This window comes from Phoca vitulina, unplaced genomic scaffold (genome assembly GCF_004348235.1).
Source record: "Phoca vitulina isolate PV1807 unplaced genomic scaffold, GSC_HSeal_1.0 scaffold13, whole genome shotgun sequence".
NCBI classification, from domain to species: domain Eukaryota; kingdom Metazoa; phylum Chordata; class Mammalia; order Carnivora; family Phocidae; genus Phoca; species Phoca vitulina.
Genome location: NW_022589716.1, coordinates 1,548,836 through 1,570,624, shown reverse-complemented (window position 1 = coordinate 1,570,624; position 21,789 = coordinate 1,548,836). Strand labels below are relative to the sequence as shown.

General features: G+C 44.6%; 1 protein-coding gene across 1 annotated transcript; it reads left to right on the top strand.

Moving 5' to 3' along the window:
- Nucleotides 1–220: 220 nt before the first annotated feature.
- On the top strand, nt 221–20,366 carry CALR3 (calreticulin 3). Its single transcript, XM_032412277.1, has 9 exons — nt 221–311; nt 526–627; nt 2,914–3,117; nt 9,316–9,410; nt 12,471–12,659; nt 15,549–15,656; nt 15,742–15,870; nt 16,472–16,564; nt 20,223–20,366. Exons 1-9 carry the CDS (start codon nt 221–223, stop codon nt 20,364–20,366), a joined length of 1,155 nt encoding a protein of 384 aa, XP_032268168.1.
- Nucleotides 20,367–21,789: the final 1,423 nt, after the last annotated feature.

Genomic DNA, 21,789 nt, shown 5'->3' with positions numbered 1-21,789 from the left:
CCGCGCTCAGGGGACCAATGTGACACCAGGTCACTATCGCGGTGCGTCATGGGAGTGGTAGTGCCGGGACGGGCCCGGCGTGCACTGCGCGCTGGGGGCCAATGGTGCTTCAGGTCACAATCGCGAGGCGTGACGGGAGTTGTAGTTCTGGGTCGGCCCGGCACGCCGCGGAGACCTCTGGGAGCAAAGGGGCGGTTACGAGAAGTGCAGCGCGCCTTCTATGGCTGTGGCTCACGTTGCGCTTTGGGCGGTGTGCATGCTGAGGGTGGCGCTAGCCACGGTCTACTTCCAAGAGGAATTTCTAGACGGAGGTGAAGAGGCGACGCCCGTGGTGGTGGAGTGGGGGCGTAAGCTGCCCAGCCAATAGCCCGAGTCACCATTGCCCCGGTTCATCGCCGCGGGATCGGTGGTGGCGAAGCCTCGACGCTTCGAAGCCTCGAGCCTCCCCCTCCTACCCCCCTCCACACACCTTCTATGACTCCAATGAACAGTTTCAGCCCTAACCCGTGTTGTTTCCCCCCACAGAGCGCTGGAGGAACCGATGGGTGCAGTCCACCAATGACTCTCAGTTTGGGCATTTTAGACTCTCGTCGGGGAAGTTTTATGGTCATATAGAGAAAGACAAAGGTTAGTGTAGGAATGGTGAGGAAATCGAGCTAAGTGTCCCACAGCCCCCCCCCCCCCCATAGCAACCTTGCAAGGTAGGTGTGGCACACCCCAACACCTCTTAAAGCTGTTTCACCGGTGGGGAAACTAAGGAAGGCTTGGATAAGGTCTGGCATTACTTTTTCTTTCCTTTCTTTACTTGCCCAAGATTGCCCCATTGTATACCAACTAGTCGCATGAGTTTGGAGACCCCAGATCTTTGACCTGCAAAGGGAAGAAAGTTAGGGGATATTTCTCATTTTTGTTTTCACTTTAAGAAGGAAAAGATGAGGATAAAAGGTACGTGTTGTCAGGTGCATAGATCTTAGGGGTACAGAAAGATGAGTGTTTACATCTGTACACCCTGGTCAAGATAGGGAACATTTTCAGAGGTCCCTCTTGCGCCCTCCACCCCCTCCCCAAGTCAGTACCCTCCTGGTACCAAGGATGACTTCTGTCTTCTCATTCCTGATGATAAAAGATGAACACACCACAACTCGTTTACCACTGGTCGTTTGCACAGCTGGTGAGATAAGAATGATTTTTACATTTTTTAATTGTTGGGGGAAAATCAAAAGGGGAATAGTATTTTATGTTACAGGAAAATTATATAAAATTCAGTGAAATATATGAAATTTCAGTGTCCATAAGTAAAGTATTTGTGGAACACAGCCATGCCCATTCATTTACATAGAGCTATGGCTTTTTTCATGCTGCAAAGGCAGTAAGTTGGGACAGAGACCATATGGCCCACAAAGTCTAAAATATTTCTTCTCTGGCTTTGCAGAAAAGGTTTGCAGAAAAGGTTTGCAGACACCTGATTTAGATGAAAAGTTTCCCTCTTCACCAGCCTTCCGCTCAACCTCCATCTTGGCTCTGTTACTCCAAGCTGTTGGCAGCTTCCAGTTTTCTACTATATATGCATTGTTTTCTAAGTTACATGTTGACTCCATGAGTTGGTCAATATTCGGCCCATAGGACAAAAGTAGAGTGAAATTAACAGGTGGTTCCATCAAGCTTGTTCAAGGATAGGGGTGTCCACTTAGAGTCATTTGGGTTTTTCCCCCACAGTGTTTTTTCTTCTTCTAGTCTGGGATCCCGAGACTCTGTGTTTCATTCACTCCAGCACACATCTACTGAAAGCACACATCTACTGAAAGCACACATGGGCGAGGCACTGGGGATACCAGTTAATTTGGCCCCTTTCATTGTGGTCTCCCAGGACCATCACACAGAAGTGGTGGATGGAAAGATAAATAGAATTTAGTCGGACAGAGATGGGAAGTGGTGAGAGATGATGGGGGTGGCTGAGGAGGGTGGTGAGAGAGAGGGAGGTGGTGAATCTTGGCCTTAGGAATTGCCTCGTTGGTAAGGGAGTAGAGGAGGGGAGGTGAGCCTATGAATTCTTTGAGAAAGGGAAGGGTGGGGGTGCAGAGAATGGAAGAGAGAGAGATGAGTGTGGTAGTGAGCGGTTAGCCATGAGTTCAGGCTTGGACATACTGATAGAAAATGAAAATGCCAAGTGCATTTATGATGGATCTCAGCATTGGCAGGTATGGGGGCAGGAATGTGGAGCAAGGAAGACTAGGTTATAGTAAGACTGCCTCTGTTTTCAAGTTTGTCTTATACTCCAATATAAGATAAGGATTTGGTCCAGAGCCTGTGGCTACTGAAAAAGGGGGGTTTAGTCTTAAAAGTGAACACCTAAACTTATAAGATATGAGATGATTCATGTGACAAAAGGGTGGTATCTTTAAAAAGAGGACAGTTCGGGCCAGCACATCCTGTGCAGTGAAGCACATTTTTACAGGACAGCACTCTGTACTCCATCCATTGTGGTGTGTCTTAGGCAACTATTTTAAGATTTGAATTAAAGAAAAGATGTAGGATGCTCTGTTTTTTAATTAAGTTGCTACACAAGCTTTATTGTATATTCCCACACTTTCTTTGGAAGATGACTCGAAGCAAAATTAACTTTTTATCCATAATTAGGTTGCATATTTGTCATTTAAAGCTGAAGTGTTTTTGTAGCTTAGGACATGACAGTGGTATATTGAGCACAAAAACACCTGAGCGTGGAAAGTTCTGTGGCAGCAGAGAGCCTGTTAGTGGTATGCCTGTCGTGTGTTATTGTAAAAATGTGTTTTAGGCTCTGGGTTGACATAAGTCGTTATTATTGGGGGTGGGAGAAGGACAGCCATTTAATTCCCTGCAGCACTGAGCACAGTGTCGTACCTAATCCTTCATGAGTATTTTTTTTGTTTAAAGGTCTGCAAACCACTCAAAATGGCCGATTCTATGCCATCTCTGCACGATTCAAACCATTTAGCAATAAAGGGAAGACTCTGGTCATTCAGTACACAGTGAAACACGAGCAGAAGATGGACTGTGGAGGGGGCTACATTAAGGTCTTCCCTGCAGACGTGGATCAGAAGAACCTGAATGGAAAATCCCAGTACTATATTATGTTTGGTGAGTTTAGATAGTACAAAACAACCATTTCTGGGGACTTTGAATCCTTCCACTTCATAGAATCCTCTGCCTAAGACTTTGCCAAAATAGTAGTATTGAGTATATCTGACCAAAGGTTTTTAGTACTGTTTAACCTAATTAATATAAAAAGGCAACTGTACCATTCTATTGTACCTTTTTTTTAAAAAAAGATTTATTGGACGCCTGGGTGGCTCAGATGGTTAAGCATCTGCCTTCGGCTCAGGTCATGATCCCAGGGTCCTGGGATCAAGTCCCGCATCAGGCTCCCTGCTGGGAAGGGGGCCTGCTTCTTCCTCTCCCTCTGCTGCTCCCCCTGCTTGTGGTCTTTTGCTCTGTCTGTCAAATAAATAAATAAAATTTTTAAAAATAAACAAATAAATAAAGATTTATTTATTTTAGAGAGAGAGTGTGTGAGTGAGTGAGGGAGAAGGGCAAAGAGAGAGAGAGAATCCTGAAGCAGACTCCCCACTGAGTGTGGAGCTGGACGTGGAACTCAATCCCAGGACCCTGAGACCATGACCTGAGCTGAAATCAAGTCAGCCACTTAACTGACTGAACCACCCAGGCGCCCCCTATTGTACTTTTGAGAAAGTTATTTATTCAACATTAATGTAGCCCCAAGTACTTGGAATATATCAGGAGTCAGCAGACCTTGGCCGAGGGCCACATCAGCCCACAGCCTATGTTTGTTATGCCCTGTGAGCTGAGAATTGGATTTAACATTTTTAATGATTGAAAAAAAAGCAGAAGGATAATATTTTTGAGGCATGAAAATGATAGGAAGGCCAAAATGTTTCCTGTCTAGCCCCTGCTGACCCCTGGAACGCTTTAAATATCTCCTGATAACAGGAGTAATTGATTAAAAGTTGTGCCAGAATCGGGATGGGACCACATTGGGCCATAGGAACTAGACATAACTGAAGGGTGTGGATTCAAAAAGCTTTCAGAATGAAGAGGATTCTGGGAAAATGGAGTAGGAAGCACCAGGAATCCATCTCCCCACCTAGACAACAATCATAACAACAGAAGCTGATGTAACTGTCTTGGAACTCTGAAGTCTATGGAAAGATTGCCTCTTCCAGGGAAAGAATGGGAAGGTTAATTTTGGTTAATTTCAGCTCTTACCACAGTAGATATATCCAGCCCCCATTTCAAGCCACAAGGCAGACAGCTATGTATGTGCTCCTGGAGTAACCCACACACAGCTTGCCACAGAGAGGGTGGGCAAAAAGGACTCTGTCCTCCAAATATCAGGGATCTGAGCTCTGATTGCTCATTGCTGTTTCTTATCACAGAGGTACAGACGAAGAGGTGAACAGCAGACTTTTGTGTGTTATTGAAGTTAAACTAGTATAAATTCAAATTAGAGCCTTATAACTTTAGGATGTTAAATGTAATCCCCATGGTAACAACAAAGACAATAGCTATAGAATATACACAAAAGGAAATTGAAAAGGAATTGAAACATTTCCCTATAAAAAATCAACTAAAAACAAAAGACGGCACTGTAGGAAATGAGGGACAAAAAAGCTGAAGGGCATATAGAGAACAAATAGAGTGACAGAGGTGAGTCCCCTCTTATCAGTAATTACTTTAAATGTAAATGGATTAAACTCTCCAGTCAAAAGATAGAGATTGGCAGAATGGATAAAAACACATGATCCAACTATATGCTATCTACAAAAGACTCATTTGAGATCCAAAGACACAGGTTGAAAGTGAAAGAAAGGGAAAAGATATTACAGGCAAATAGCACCCAAAAGAGAGCAGGGTGGCTATATTAATATCAAACAAAATAGATTTTAACTAAATAAAAAAGGTTATAAGAGACAAAGGATATTACATATTAGTAACAAGGTCAATATAGCAAGAAGATGTAACAATTATAAACATTTACACACCTAATGAACATCAAAATATATGAAACAAAAACTGGTAGAATTGAAGGGAGAAGTGGACAGGGATGATAAAGATTAGAGTAGAGATAAATGAAATCATGAGTAGAAAAACAACAGAGAAAATCAATGAAAGCAAAAGTTGGTTCTCCAATAAGATCAAGAAAATTGACAAAACCTTTAGCTAAATGGACAAAGAAGACTCAAATTACTAAAACCAAATTACTAAAACTAAAATTACTAAAACCAAATTACTAAAACTAAAATGAGATGTTACTACCAATTCTACAGAAATAAAAAGAATTATAAGACAATACTAAGAACAGTTATACACCCCCAAATTGGATGACCTTGATGAAATGGACAAATTCCTAGAAACACAAAGCCCACCAAGACTCATGAAGAAATAGAAAATCCAAAGAGATCTATAACTTGTAAAGAGAGCAGTAAGCTAAACTCTCCAAACAATGAAAAGTCCTGAATCTGCTGAATCTCTCATGAATTCTATGAAACATTTAAAGAAGAACTAATACCAACCCTTTTCAAACTTTACGAAAAGAATTGAAGAGGAGGGAATGTGTATTTCCCAACTCATTCTATGAAGCCAGCATTATCTTGACACCAAAGACAGACACTGCAAGAAAAGAAAACTACAGAACAATATCTTTATGGACACTGATACAAAAATCCTCGACAAAAAACTAGCAAAAAGAACTCAGCATATTAAAAAGGATTATACACTATGACCAAGTGGCATTTCTACAGGTCTGCAAGGATGATTTGAAATACAAAAATCAGTCAATATCATATGATACATCAACAGAATGAAAGAAAAACACATGATCATCACAAATTTTATCATTTCAAGATAAAAACAGTCGACAAACCAGGAATAGCAGGAAACTACTTCAACATAATAAAAGCTATCTATGAAAAACCCACAGCAAACACAGTGGTGAAAGAAAAAGCTTTTCCTGTAAGATCAGAAACAAGGCAAGGATGCCCACTCTCACCACTTCTATTCAACATAGTACTAGAAGTCCTAGCCAGAGCAATTAGGCAAGAAAAATAAATACAAGTCATCCAAAGATCATTTAATTTCTTCCTTTGCAGATGATATGATCTTATACATAGAAGTTCATAGAGATTGCACACACACACACAAACTATTAGAACTAATGAATGAATTCAGCAAAGTAGCAGGATACAAAGTCAACACACACACAAAGAAACAGTTGCATCCTTATATATGAACAATGAACAATCTGAAAGTGAAATTACAAACACAATTCCATTTACAATAGCATCCAAGAGAGTAAAATACTTAGGAATTAAGCAAGGAGGTGAAAGACTTGTACAGTGATAACAACAAAGTATTGCTGAAGGAAATTAAGACATAAACAAATGAAAATATATCCCATGTTCATGGATTGGAAGACTCAATAGTGTTAGAGTGTTAACACTAGACAAAGCAACCTACAGATTCTAAAGCAATATACAGATTCAATCTAATTTCTTTTTTTTTTTTTTTAAGATTTTATTTATTTATTTGACACAGAGAGAGAGTTAGCGAGAGTAGGAACACAAGCGGGGGAGTGGGAGAGGGAGAAGCAGGCTTCCCACCGAGCAGCGAGCCCGATGCGGGGCTCGATCCCAGGACCCTGGGATCATGACCCGAGCCGAAGGCAGACGCCCAACAACTGAGCCACCCAGGTGCCCCTCAATCTAATTTCTATTAAAATTTCAATGACTTTTTTTTTTTGCAGAAATTAAAATACCCATTCTAAAATTCATATGGAATCTCAAGGGACCCTGAATAGCCCCAAAACAGTCTCAAAAAAGAAGACCAAGGGGTGCCTCGGTGGCTCAGTTGGTTGGGCATCCGACTCTTGATTTCAGCTCGGGTCATGATCTCAGGGTCCTAGGATGGAGCCCCGTTTTGGGCTCCGCATTCAGCAGGGAGTTTGCTTGGGGATTCTCTCTCTCCCTCTTCCTCTGTCCCTTCCCCCACTTGCATGCTCTCTCTCTCTCCCTCAAATGAATAAATAAATCTTATTTTTTTTAAAGATTTCATTTATTTGACAGAGAGACAGTGAGAGAGGGAACACAAACGGGGAGTTTTAAAAAGTGAAAAAAGTCAATGGAAATGTAGTTTTAAAATATCCATCGGTAATTCAAATTTGAGGAATGGTTTTTTAAAGTTCTTTTCTCTTGTGATGTGGATGTCTTGCAGAAGTTTTCTCTGTGATAGTTTTTCTTTCTTTCTTTCTTTTTTTTTTTTAAAGATTTTGTTTATTTATTTGACAGAGAGATAGCACAAGCAGGGGGAGCAGCAGAGGGAGAGGGAGAAGCAGACTCCCTGCCGAGCAGGGAGCCTGACGTGGGGCTCAGTCCCAGGACCCTGGGATCATGACCTGAGCCGAAGGTAGCCGCTTAACTGACAGAGCCACCCAGGTACCCTTTGTCATAGTTTTTATATGCTTATCTCTGAATTTATCATGATCAGCATCAGGCTTTGGACACCTGTTATGCCATTCTCATGTTTGTATACACTGCTGGTCATAGTGTTACACAGAAGTAGAGAGAACAAGGCAGGCATCTGGGTGGCTCAGTCAGTTAAACATCTGCCTTTGACTCAGGTCATGATCTCAGGATCCTGGGATTGAGCCCTGCTTCGGGCTCCCTGCTCAGCGGGGAGTCTGCTTCTCCCCCTCTCTGCTCAAGCTCTCTGTCTCTGTCTCTATCAAATAAATAAATGAAATCTTTAAAAAAAACAAAAAAACTGAGGCTCAGGGAGCAGGGGCTGGGTGGCTCAGTCATTTAAGCAGTTAAGCGTCTGCCTTGGGCTCAGGTCATGGTCTTGGGGTCCTGGGATGGAGCCCTGTGTCAGGCTCCCTGCTCAGTGGGGAGTCTGCTTCTTCCTCTCCCTCTGACCCTCCCCCTGTTTGTTCTCTCTCTCTCTGCACTCAATCTCTCAAATAAAATCTCGAAAGAAAAACCAAAACAAAACCTTAAGGCTCACAAAGATTAAACTTCCTTGCCCAAAGGCAGGTCAGCCTGTTTTGAGCCCTTCTGTCTACCCCATTTCCTCATAAAAATACATTATGTGCATAAATATTTTATGATCACTGTTAACGGAAAATGTCCAGATTTTCCGGTCATGTCTGGGCATGTTCTGAAGCTTAATTTAATATTTAAAACATGTAGGGAAATTCTGATCAGTTTTGAAGGAAAAATTTCATGTTTTAATCCCCAGGTAGTAGACTTTCATTCAAATAGTTCACATACCATAGCTTTTGTTTTAAAAATTGAACTGGAATGTTTTCCAGTGATAAGAAAAAAAGGAAATTACACAAACAAGCGTCCTCTGAGAACTCAGGGAGGTAGACATGGTGTTTTTTGTTGGTCCCTCAGGATGCCGCTTCCAAGTTCAATGTCACATCCACTCTGGCAAATTGATAATGTCCTTTAAGTAATTATGTGCAGCCTGGATCTCTCTTAATTCTGAAGGTTCATCACTGCAAGTTCTAGAAAAAAAAATTCGCAGTCATCTGCTTGTGTTTACACAGCCTCACAGAATCCCTAGGGGTGGGTGCAGGCCCAGGTCAGTGGATGTGGTGAAATTTTATTTGAGACAGAAAGAGACCCCGATGCTCTAGTACATTCCTAAGGCTTAAGGTCAATAAAGCAGCAGCGGGGTAATTTCAAACATCCTCGGAAGGTTTGACAAATTTTCCAGATTCCTCCTGCAAACCTTGTTTAGTATATCCAGAAACCCTTAATCTGAATATGTGTGTGTGTGTTGGGACATAATAGCAACAAATACTGAGCTTTGCTGTATTAAATGCTTTACACACATTAGCCCATCTAACTGGCAAAATAGCCTTGGAAGATTCACATCCCTGTTTTAGAGAATAGGACACAGGCATGGGGAGCTGCATAGATGCAAATATGTCTCAGCACAGTGAATAAGAGCTGGGATCCCAGGGCACAGGGCACGTCTCAGAGCTTCAGAGTGAGCCTAAGCCTCAGGCAGCACGTCAGGGACGCTTCCTAGACTGTTAAATCCTTTTCTTACTCAAGTGCTGCCTTACACTTGAGAAGCTGCCATGACCAGAGAAGTAACCTGAAGGCCGTCGCTGTCCATTTCAGTATCCACACCAAAGTCTGGTTATTCCTGCACACGTAAGCTTCCGGTCCTCGTATGTTATTTCAGAGGAATGGCTGGGGTGACGCATTAGAGAAGGAAATTGAGAACAGCTCTTTTTTTTTTTTTTTGTAGGACCCGATATTTGTGGATTTGATATCAAGAAAGTTCATGTTATTTTACATTTCAAGAATCAGTATCACTCAAACAAGAAATCAATCAGGTGTAAGGTAAACGCTTTTGTATTCAAATCTGCAATTGTGTTAACTCTTCATGATAACCTAAATTTAGAGAAAATAGTTTTGATCTTAAAATATTTAATTGAGCCAGAGATGGATCTTAGCAAGACACTCCCTGCCCCTGGTTTCCAGTGTAGCAGGCTCATTAGAGATACCTACATACCCCGTTGGCTTGTTTTCTGAGGTTTGTACCCATCAGGAAGGTAGACCCACTTTTTACTGTGAGCTGCACTATAATTTGCCTTGTAGGGTTACAACAGTGTAGTCACAGTTCAGCTGTATCCCTCCTCACTAAGGAATGAAATATTCAGCATGGGAAAAAAAAAAAACCAAAACATCCTGGAGAAATTAATCTTCAAAGTACCAAAACATTTAGAAATGGGAATGTTTCTGAAATGAAAGCATACTTTATTACCTACTACCCATGGATCCTGTGAAAATAACACTTTCTGCCTTGGAGCCCACTTTATAACTCCACGGCCCAGCCCAGGGCTTCTCCAAAGACACAGCTTGCATCAGGTCCCTGGCCCTGGGCCCATGGAAGGGAGGTACACTCCCCGAAGCACCCCCTCCATTTGAATGTAGTGGCCAGGAAGCAGGGACCTGTCCCCTGGGCCACCCCCAGTGCCCAGAGCTCCAACATGGGAGGCCTCCACAAATCTGGGCGAATGTGGGGAGGAGGCCGGAGTGCATTTTGAGAGCACATTGATAGCATGGAGGGGAAGGGTCCTGACCCAAGCTGGGGGGTGCTCGGTCTCCCCACAAGCTCCAGTGAGTCTCTATCAACAGCGTGGTTCCCACCCACTGACTTGGTGACTGCAAAGGATCATCTGGTCCCCTCTACACGGAGAGGCCTGACATCCCTCCTGGGGGGGGTAAGGGAGAACTCGAAATCCAAATCTTAGTGCGTAGGTTTTATACCTGATTCCCAAGAAATTGTTCACTTGGGCATCAGGTGTGTAGGAGAGAGCAGAGGTCACATTAATAGAGGCTGTGGAGTCCGACCAGGACCATGCTGGGGAGGTGAGATAAAGCATGATCCGCTCAGGTCAGCGAGCCTGGGCGGGGGGCGGGTTGAGTGGCACCTTCAGGCTGATGACGCTCTCAGACGTGTGCTATTTCTGCAACCTGCTAGAAAAATAAAATGCTTCTGTTGAAGGAGCACTGACTCACGGCAAGTAGTCGGGCATTCCAGTCTTCCCAGTGAGGAGAAACTATCTCCAGGGGGTCTGATCCATTCGGTGATGCTGTGAAGAAACAGCTGGGCACCTCCCCTACAGGCAGTGGTCAGCCCTTGGGGGTCTGCAGGGAGGGGGTCAGATCTGCATGTTAGAAAAATACCTCGGATGCTCTTGGGAGGAGGGGTGGAGGGACAGGGTGATCAGTAGGCAGGGAGAAGGGTGAGATTGTTAGGCCAAGGCTTCAGTGGAATGCAGAACGGCGGACCGTTTTGACAGATAATTCAGGGGCGGGACCCAGAGGACTTCACAATGTTTGGGAAGTGAGTACTGGGGATATGGACCATGACTCTCAGCAGCACTGCTATTAATCAGCAGGAAAAGCAAAGGCCAGTAAGGAGGCCAGGGAACACTCGGGAATTGTGTTTGGAACTGTTGGTTGTGAAATCCTGGCAGACATCCAGATAGAGGTGTCCAGAAAGTTGTTGGAAACTGTGGTCTGAAGCTCAGGCCAGTGGTTGGGATCAAAGATCCTGGTTTGGATCCATTGCATATGTGTGGGAGTGGATGTTATCCCTCAAGAGGCTCTGCACTTGTGGCTAAATCTTGGAAGATACCAACAAGCTGGCCAGTGAGCCCAAAGTCGAAATTAGGAAAGGTGAGTGGAGATGAAGACGGGCAGAGAGCAGGGAGACAGCGTTGGGAAAAGTGTGTACTCAGCTGTCCCAGCGAACTACGGAGGTTGAGAGGGACACAGAGCCATTGGCCATGGTGTGAACAGCAGCGACCTGTCCCTCAGGGCAGAGCAGAGGGGTACTGAAGAAGCTTTTACCTTTGGCTCTTAGCAGAGGGAGGATCCTCCTGACAGAGTCTTTAAGATGCTGGGGCAGGGGCTCCTGGGTGGCTCAGTCATTAAGCGTCTGCCTTCGGCTCAGGTCATGATCCCAGGGTCCTGGGATCGAGCCCCGCATCGGGCTCCCTGCTCGGCAGGAAGCCTGCTTCTCCCTCTCCCACTCCCCCTGCTTGTGTTCCCTCTCTATGTCTCTCGCTGTCAAATAAAATCTTAAAAAAAAAAAAAAAAGATGCTGGGGCAGGGGTTCCCAAACCTGAGCAGCGAGCATCAGCATCTCTGGAGAGTCCACCCAGGTGCAGATGTGCACCCAGAAATGTCAGACCTGGGAACTGACATTTCCCAGGCATTTCCCCAATGACACTGATCCTGCCCGGCCCACTTTGAGAACTGAACGCTGCTGGAGCCTGGTGCATGAGTCCGCCCTGCTGCCGGCAGGCAGGCACATCCTGGGCACCCCCAACCTCCCCAGCACCCACTGTCCACCTTCCATCTCTTATTTATTGAATGCTTGCTGAGTGCTCCCCTTGTGTCTGGCCTGGGGCCTTAACTATGACCAAGAGAGACACCAGGCCTGCCCTCGCTGAGCTTAAATCGTTGGACAGCTCAGAGCGTTAGAAAGTTCTCCCCTGTGTTGAAAAATAGACTGGGCTTTGTTTGGTATCTTTCAGAGTACAGAACAGGAAGTTGTTTTCCTCATAACTTTTCATAAATCAAACAGAGCAGTGGTCCCTTGGTTTACACCCACCACCCTGTCATAAGCGCCTGTGGGGGTCTAGGTGGGAGCCGCTGTCTACAAAAAGGAAGTCAGCCACTCAAGTCCACTTGGTAGTGAGGAAGTTTTGTACAAAGGGGAGACTTCTTCTTTAGGACACATTTTTTTTTAGTCAAGTCAACCCCTGTCCCTAGAACCTCTCTCCTTGGTATCTATAACAAGGCTTTGAAGACTTAAACCATGTCTGTAGACCTGCCCTGAAACGTCAAGGGTCTCATCATTATCCTTTCTCCCCTTAAAACGTGCAGGTTGATGGCTTTACACACCTCTATGCTCTGATTTTAAGACCAGACCTCACTTACGAAGTGAAGATTGATGGTCAGTCGATTGAATCTGGCGACATTGAGTATGACTGGAACTTAACATCACTTAAGAAGATGGAGAAGTCCTCTGCAGAGTCCAAGGATTGGGACCAGGCTGAAGGTGACAAATCCCAGGTGTGGATTTTTCCCAAACAAGTCTGGAGAGGGTGCCAATGAAGTTTGTAAGTACCCGGGTCCTGTGGGATTGCTGCACGGCTGGTCATCATGATGTCAACATTATCACAAAGCGTCCTTCCCGGGGGCTCCTGGGTGGCTCAATCCATTGAGTGTCCAATGCTTGATTTCAGCTCAGGTCATGATCTCAGGATTTTGAGATTGAGCCCTGCATTGGGCTCCACACTGGGCATGGAGCCTGCTTAAGATTCTCTCTCTCCCTCTGCTCCTTCCCCTGGCCCCCAGCATGCACTCTCTTTCTCTCTCTCTGTTAAAATAAATAAATAAATAATTAAAAAATCGATCTTTCTGGGAAAAAAAAAAAAGAAAGTGTCCCCCCTGGGGCATTTGCTGCTGAAACCAGCCACACAGCTTCACCCAGGTATTGTGAAAGAGTTTTATATTTGATATGAAAGAAAGTTAGGTTTTGTTTTTTTTAACCAATGTTTTTTTCTAAAAAAAGGATAATGCATCAACAGCCTTTATAAAAATGATTTTTTTGTTATTCTGAATTTGGACATAAAGTATTTTTTGAGCTTCACACTTGTGATTGACAAGCAAGAATCCGGTAACATAACGGCTATGCATTAGGTTCCTAGGGCTGACGTAACATAGTACCACAAGGTAGATGGCTTAAGATGACAGAAATGTATTCTCACATGGTTCTTGAAGGCAGAAGGCAGAAATCCAGGTGTCAGCAGGGTCACACTCCCTCTGAAGGATCCAAGGGATAATCCTTTCCTCGTTTCTTCCAGCTTCTGTTGGCTCCTGAGTTCCTTGGCCGGTGGACATCAGTCTCTGCGTCCGCCTCCATATGGCCTTCTCGTGTCTCTTCTCTCTCTTTTAAAGACGTTTTCCCTTGGATTTAGGGCCCACCTGGATAATCCAGAATGATCTGCCTCAAGATCTTTACCTGGATTACATCAGCCGAGATCCTTTTCTCGATATAAGCTCGCATTCCCAGATTCCGAGATTTAGGATGCGGATCAGCTGTTCCACTCAACCCACCGTGAGCTACCTTCTGTCTTGTTTTGTTTTCAGTTTATGTTTATTGTTGCCACATTTTGTTTTGAACATCAAACACCGCACCAAACCCATGAGCCATTTATCTTAAGACAGTTGTCTTTGCCATAATAACTAAAAGTACTGGACTGTGTGTGTGTGTTTTTAAAGATTTATTTATTTATTTATTTGAGAGAGAGAGAGAGAGAGAACATGAGTGGGAGGGGCAGAGGGAGAGGGAGAGAGAATCTGAGGCAGACTCCCTGCTGTGCGCAGAGCCTGACGCGGGGTTCCATCACGACCCTGAGATCATGACCCTGAGGCGAAACCAAGAGTCGGTCGCTTAACTGGCTGCGCCAACCCAGGCGCCCCTGGACTGTGTTTACAATTCATTTCTGGCAACTTAAAACTGACCCGGGGCTCTGCTGTCTGACCATCAACTACGTCATCACAGACAATGTAATCAGTAAGGCAAAGGAACAAAGTCTAATCAACCTTCCAGAAGCTGGCCTCCAAGCTGGCTGTGTTTTGTCCATATGTTTGGTTCGGTGTGAGTTCCTCAACAGGTGAGTTCATGATGGCATCATGATTTCACTGTTGCAATCCTAAGGAGCCCGCTACTTGGATTGAATTGTAACCATTTCCTGGTCCCAGCACAAGAGCGGCTCACCGTTGCCAGTTGGGGTGGGGGCAAAAAGCAGTAGGAGAGGCGAACAAATCCCGTGTGTCAATCATTGAGAAGTGTTGCATATCCTGGAAAAGCCACAGTCTAGATGCAAAATGTTGCTATTTTTCAGTTATTCTAAAAGAGAGAAAGCATCATTGTATACAACTTTTATGCGTTTAAGTGTTTATCTAAATATTAATCCATAGCACCTTTTCCTCATCCATTTATTCAACAAATATTTGTTCAACACCTACTAAGCCACATATATATGTAGAGATGTGTAAATATGTATATATATGAGTACATGTATACATATGCATATATGTGTTATGTGTGTAGATATGTGTATACATATATGATAGGTGTGTATTATATATGCATGTGTATGCATGTGTGTTCATATGTATTATACACATGCATATGTGCGTGTAGGTATACATGTGTATCTATATGTGTATAGTGTGACTGTTCATATATATATATATATATATAGAAGGTCTATATAACGTAACTGCTTTCCTCCTGCTACCCAGCAGTCCCCAGGTAAGTCCTGGAACATTTTTTGGTTGTCTAGCCTCTCTCTCTGGAACATTCCATCTATGACTGCTGTGTAGAAGGACAGACCACCTAAGTAGCAATGACTGTGTGCCCCTCCCCCACATTGCCACTTTTGTCTCATCATTTTTTTTAAAGATTTTTTATTTATTTGAGAGAGAGAGAGCAAGCATGCACACGAGTGGGGGGGAGGGGCAGAAGGAGAGGGAGATAGAGAAGCAGTCTCCCCTCTGAGTACAGAGCCCAATGCAGGGCTCGATCCGAGGACTCTGAGATCATGACCAGAGCTGAAACCAAGAGGTAGCCACTTAACCGATTGAGCCACGCAGGTGCCCCTTGTCCCCTCATTTAACTTTAGCCACTATTTTGAGTTTTGCACACTGTTGTTCCTCTCACCAGCTTGGGAAGGGTGGTGCGATCACGCCGAGGCTTAGGGAGAAAATCCCAGCAGTGTGTGGCCCCCAAACCCTCGGTGGGACTGGGAACCCCGAGCACTTGGCCCTTTGACCACCAAATTGATGGGGGAATTTCAACCAGGGCCACGGGCCTGCTCCTGCCTCTTGGTAGCTAAGAATTTCTTTTCTCAAATCTGGGAATCGATTTTTTTTTTCTTACACACATTTTAGGACTGGGAGAAGCATTTTCTGGACGCCAGTGCCAGCAAGCCAAGCGACTGGAACAGTGAGCTGGAGGGGGACTGGCAGGGGCCGATGCTGCAGAAGCCTCCGTACCAGGTGCGTGACATCTTCTCCTTGCGATGCCCGCCCCTCCCCCCGGCCTGCGTCCTTCGGGGCCACCACGTAGAGTTTGTTGTTGCAGGACGGCCTAAAACCAGAGGGTATAGACAAAGACATTTGGCTCCACCAGAAGATGAAAAACAACTATTTGACAGAATACGACCTCTCTGAATTTGAGAACATTGGTGCCATTGGACTGGAGCTTTGGCAGGTCATGTGGTTTTTAATTTGCTGTAGTTTGAGAACTCTGAGCTTCAGCCTAAACTCCTTCATTCACATAGCTGGTACTCCTTAGCTCCTACTATGTGCCTGGCCCCTGGACCCGGATCCAAGACACACAGCCGTGGACAAAACAGACATCCATTGGGCCCTCTGGGCACTTCCTGTCTACCTCCCTGCCCCCTGGGAACCTGTCACTCCTCTGCTTAGGTGTTGCTGCCGCTGCTGGCCATGGCCTACTTTGCACAGTAAGGTTCTCGGGCAGCGGTTGGCAACCATCGTGGAATGCTCGAGTCATTTGGGTACTCTTCCAAGTCTCCCTGCCCAGGTAGCACCAGGGACCAGTTAAATCAGCATCCCCAGGGGTGAGGCCAGACATCAGGAGTTTCTAAAATATTGTTGGTGATCCCCTTATGCAGCTTAGTTTGAGCACCAATGCCTTGGAGGGAGCGGACGTTTTAGAAATGGGTTTAAGCACGTGCTACTGTCGAGAGCTGATCACTGTGACGGCACTGAGCCAAATACAACTGTTTCTGGGTGGAAAGCTGCCATATTCCTCACATCAGTAAGAAAGGCCTCATTTTCCTCCACAGGTGAGATCAGGAACCATCTTTGATAACTTCCTGATCACAGACGATGAAGAGTATGCCGAGAATTTTGGCAAGGCTACTTGGGGGGAAACAAAGGTACGGTGCACACAATGAACTGCTCGTTTGTTATTCATTTATTTCTGTACTTGAATCTAACACATAGGAAAGGGCTTGATGAGTTTTCAGTAGTGAACATCCCACCCAGAACAAGATACAGAATGTTAGCAGGGTTCTGGGAACCTCCTCCTGCCCCCTCTCAGCCGCCACCCGCCCCCCAAAGGAACCACCACCATACATCCATTTGACCTCCTTTTGAAATTCATATAGGTGGAGGCATCCAATATTTACTCATTCAGGCAGTGCTATGAGGTTCATATTATCAAATAGGGCAGCAGCTCGTTTTTAGTGTGTGAATATTCCAGAAGGTAGGTATCCATTCTCTGTTGATGCAGCTTTGGATTGCTTCCAGCTTGGGGCCTCATGAATAAAGCCATTACCATCATTCCTGTGCATGCCCAGGAGAGGACAGGTTGGATCACAAGGTCTTACACACCCAAACAGTTTTCAAGGTGTCATCCTATTTTCTGTTCCCTTGGGCAGTAGATGAGAGTCTCAGTTTAGCCGCATCTTTGGCTATGCTGGGTATTAGTGTCAGTTGCTGAAAAGTCACACTTCCTGAAGTATAATTTACATACTGTAAGACTTACCCTTTTTTGGTGTAGAGGCCTGTGAGTTTTGACAAACGAATACAGTTGTGAAACTACCAACAGAAATCCAGATGCAGAAGAGTGTCACCACTCCCAAAAGTCTCCTTGTGCTCTTTGTAGCCAAACCTTCTCCCACTCCGGACTGCCGCTGATCCGGTATCTGCCACTACCGTCTTGTCTTTTCCAGAGTGTCCTATAAATGGATTCATCTAGTGTGCAGTCTTTTTTTTTTTTTTTTAGATTTTATTTATTTATTTGTCAGAGAGAGAGAAAGAGATAGAGAGCACAAGCAGGGGGAGTGGCAGGCAGAGAGAGAAACAGGCTCCCCACTGAGTAAGGAGCCTGATGTAGGACTCGATCCCAGGACTCTGGGATCATGACCCCAGCCGAAGGCAGACGCTTAGCTGACTGAGCCACCCAGGCGTCCCTAGTGTGCTGTCTTCTGGAGCCTGCTTCTCAAGCATAAGGTGTCTGAGATCCATCCATGTTGTTGGGGTACCAGTCAGTAGTTGGTTTCTTCATACTGCTGAGTAGTTTTATCTGTTCACCAGCTGACAGACAATTGGGTTGTTTCCAGTTTTTGACATAAGAACAAAGCTCTTATAAAATCTGCTCACAGTTTTTGTGTGTGGATGTGTGCTTTTAGTTCTCTAGGATAAATAGCCAAGAATAGCTGAGTCCTACAATAGAAGTTTAACCCCATAAGAACCTGCCAGGCTGTCCCCAGAGGGGCTGCACTGTCTCCCATCCTCACCGGTGCTGGGGATTGTGGGTTTCTCTAGGTGTGTAGTGGTACCTCCGGTTTTAGTTTTGTTGCCCCGATGACAAATGAAGGTTGGCACTGTTTTATGGCTTTTGTGGCCATTTGGACATCCTCTTTTGTGAAATGCCTGTGTTTTATTGTTTTAATTGAAGTATAGTTGGCATACAGTATTATATTAGTTTCGGGTGTACAACATAGTGATTCAACATGTATATACATTATGAAGTGCTTGCCACGATAAATCTAGCTACCATCTGTCACCATACGAAGTTATTACAATATTATTTACTATATTCTCTATGCTGCCCATGACATCCCTATGACTTATTTATGTTATAACTGGAAGCTTGTGCCTTTTGACCCCCTTCACCCATTTCACCCACCCCCTCCACCCTGCCTCTGGCAACCATCAATGTGTTCTCTGTTTCTATGAATTCATTTTTTTTAAAAAAGATTCCATATAAAGTAAGATCATATGGTATTTGTTTTTCTTTGTCTTACTTATGTCACTGAGCATAATGCTCTCAAGGTCCATCCGTGTTGTTGCAGATGGCAAGATTTCATTCTTTTTTATGGCTGAGTAATATTCCACTGTGTGTGTGTGTGTGTGTGTGTGTGTGTGTGTGTGTGTGTGTTTAGACACCCACACGTACATATATATCACATTGTCTTTATTCATCTGTTGATGGACAATTGGGTTGCTCTCATGTCTTGGCTATTGTAAATAATGCTGCAATAAACGGGGGGGGGGGGCGATGTCTTTTTGAGAGAGTGTTTTCATGTTCTTCAGGTAAATAGCCAGAAGTGGAATTACTGGATTATATGGTATTGCTATTTTTAATTTTGGAGGAGGCGTCATACAGTTTTCTGTAGTGATTACACCAATTTACATTCCCGCCTGCAGTGTATGAAGGATCTCTCTTCTCCTACATCCTTGGCCAATGCTTCTTACGTTGTGTTTTTTTGATACTAGCCATTCCAACAGGTGTGAGGTGATAGCTCATTATGGTTTTAATTTGCATTTCCCTGACGATGAGGGATGTTGAGCATCTTTTCCTGTGCCTGTTGGCCTTCTGTATGTCTTCTTTGGAAAACGTCTATTCAGATCCTCTGCCCATTTTTAAATCACATTTTTTTGCCTTTAAGTTATAGAAGTTCTTTATATATTTTGGATATTAATCCCTCATCAGATATGACTTGCAACTATTTTCTCCCAGTCAATATAGGTTACCTTTTCATTTTGTTGATGGTGAACCATTTCTTTTGGAACCTGATTTTTGCCACAAAGCCTTACTCTTTTTCTTTTTCTTTTTTTTAATTTCATTTATTTATTTGAGTGAGAGAGAATGAGAGATAGCACGAGAGGGAAGAGAGTCAGAGGGAGAAGCAGACTCCCCGCCGAGCAGGGAGCCCGATGCGGGACTCGATCCCGGGACTCCAGGATCATGACCTGAGCCGAAGGCTGTCGCTTAACCAACTGAGCCACCCAGGCGCCCAAGCCTTACTCTTTTTCAGTAATGACTACGGAAACCTTCTTGATGTGTCTGCACTCCTAGCCCTTCTGTTGATCCCATGTACCTGGAATTTCTCACTTAGACTCAGAAGGCTCCTTTCACTGCCTGTTCACTGCTCCCCTGATTGAAGGACAGGGGCCCAGGTACTCTGGGAATAGAAAGAAGTGAAGGGGGGTTTGTATTTATTTCCTGTGGCCATTGTAACAAATTACCACAAACTGGCTGGTTTAAAACAACACAAATTTATCATCTCACTGTTCTGGAGGCCAGAAGTCCAGAATCAGTATTATTGAGCTGAAACCAAGCCTCAGCAAGACCACGCTCCCTCCAGATGCTCTAGGGCAGCATCCTTCCTTTGCCTCTTGCAGCCTCTGGTGGCTCCTGGTGCTCCTTGGTTTGTGGCCACGTGGCTCTAATTTCTGCCTCTGTCTTCACGTGGTCTTCTCCTCTTGTGTCTGTGTGTATGTCAAATCTCTCTCTGCCCGTCTCCTATGAGGACATTCGTGATGGAATTTAGGGCCCAGGATAATCTTCCCATCTCAACATGCTTAACTTAATCATATTTGCAAAGACCCCTTTCCCAGAGAAGGTCACATTTACATGTTCCAGGGATTAGGGCCTGGCATCCTTGGGGGCTCTTCCAAGCCACCCCCAGGCAGTGTGGAGGCTTGCAAGAAGGCAGGAGCAGATTGAAGGTGGACACCCAGTCCACTCCCTGGAAACATAACCCCCAGCGGCTAATGGCTCATGTCTCTGTTTCTTTCTCCAAGGGCCCAGAAAGGGAGATGGACGCCATACAGGCCAAGGAGGAAATGAAGAAGGCCCGTGAGGAAGATGAGCAGGAGCAGCTGGTGGGCAGGTTTGGTGGGCAAGAAAACACTTTCCAGAGATTTCACAGGAGGGATGAACTTTAGTCATTCCCACCCCAGATAAAAATGACTGGTAAAACCTTGTTTCTACTTTAATCTACATGTAAAAAGTGCAAATGTCAACATATGTGGGAATTTGCCCAATTTTCTTTGAAAATGTTCCTATGCTTCTCAGTGGGGTTGGTCTGGTGTTCCCTGAGACCCACCCCTGGGCACCGAGATGTTTTCTCTCGACACACGTGAGTGCTAGAAGCCAGAGGCCAGTGGGGGTCTGGCCAAAAATATGATGCTCTTTTCTTAGCCCCCAAAATGTTTTATAAATAAAAGTTGGTAAAACTTACTAGGAAAAAGGAGGAATGATGCCTTATTTCTTCAGGCTGCAAGTTACTAACAGCATATGCTAACCTTTTCCAATATGAAACCTTTACACAACATCATTCGTGTAGAAAGGTTTGGCAGGTTTCACTGGCATACTGGTTATTTTGGAGAACCCAGGTCTGTGTGCACAGACTTTTGTCGTGCCATAAGGAAGCCGCTGCTTCTTTTCCCTCACTCTGTGACCCACTTCTGTGGCCTTTTATTCTCTGTAAGACAGAGGAATGAAATTCATTTTCTCAAGGGAAAATAGGCATTATTTCTCAGTTCAATCTTTTTGGCTTAATCAAATAACTTGCTTTTTAAAAGTCATACTTAAGAGTCTTCTGATTTGAAGATGCCTTTTTCCACACAGAAATTTGTGTTGGAAGTAATAAAATTTAGGACACCAGGAATCTGGAACCCAGTGATATTACAAATAAGCTGATACATTGGAAATTATATATGACACATTGCTAGGTGATCCATGTGAAAAGTCTGCCCATGAAGTGAAATACTGGCAAGTTTTGTTCTCACTTCGGCTGAAGTTGGCAGACTTCCAAATGTGGACTTTTAAAAAAAAAATACTTTATGTATTTATTTTTAGAGAGACACACACGTGAGTGGAGAGGGGGAGATGAAGAAGGAGAGAGTCTCAAGCAGGCCCCCTGCCCAGTGCAGAGCCTGATGAGGGGCTGATCTCATGACCCTGAGATCAGGACCTGAGCCCAAATCAAGAGTGAGATGCCCAACTGACTGAGCCATCCAGACGCCCTTAAATGTGGACTTTGGACTGATGGCTGACGGTTTATTGGGGGTTGGTTATCACTCTCAGAAATGAAAGACTCACTTCCATGTAGTGCAGGGATGGGATTCAACAGTCTACCCCTTTAATCTCTGAATGGTGTAAGAAGTTACTGAGGAAAGAAGCAGGGCCAGGCTTAGAAAATGCTGGAAACAATTGTATGAAGATGGGTCAGACCAGCTCAGATCCTGCAGAGCTCATCTTCGGGGCAGTCCCATCCTGGAGAACTTTCTGTGAAGATGGAGATGTTCCCCGGGCCCCTGGGTGGCTCACTCAGTAAAGTGTCCAACTCTTGATCTCAGCTCAGGT

What these genes read in the sequence shown, in the direction of transcription:
- CALR3 (XM_032412277.1), top strand. Translation starts at nt 221, where the DNA reads ATGGCTGTGGCTCACGTTGCGCTTTGGGCGGTGTGCATGCTGAGGGTG. An exon ending in TTGGACTGGAGCTTTGGCAG is followed by an intron (nt 15,871 to 16,471) that starts GTCATGTGGTTT and finishes TTTCCTCCACAG; the next exon opens with GTGAGATCAGGAACCATCTT. An exon ending in CTACTTGGGGGGAAACAAAG is followed by an intron (nt 16,565 to 20,222) that starts GTACGGTGCACA and finishes TCTTTCTCCAAG; the next exon opens with GGCCCAGAAAGGGAGATGGA.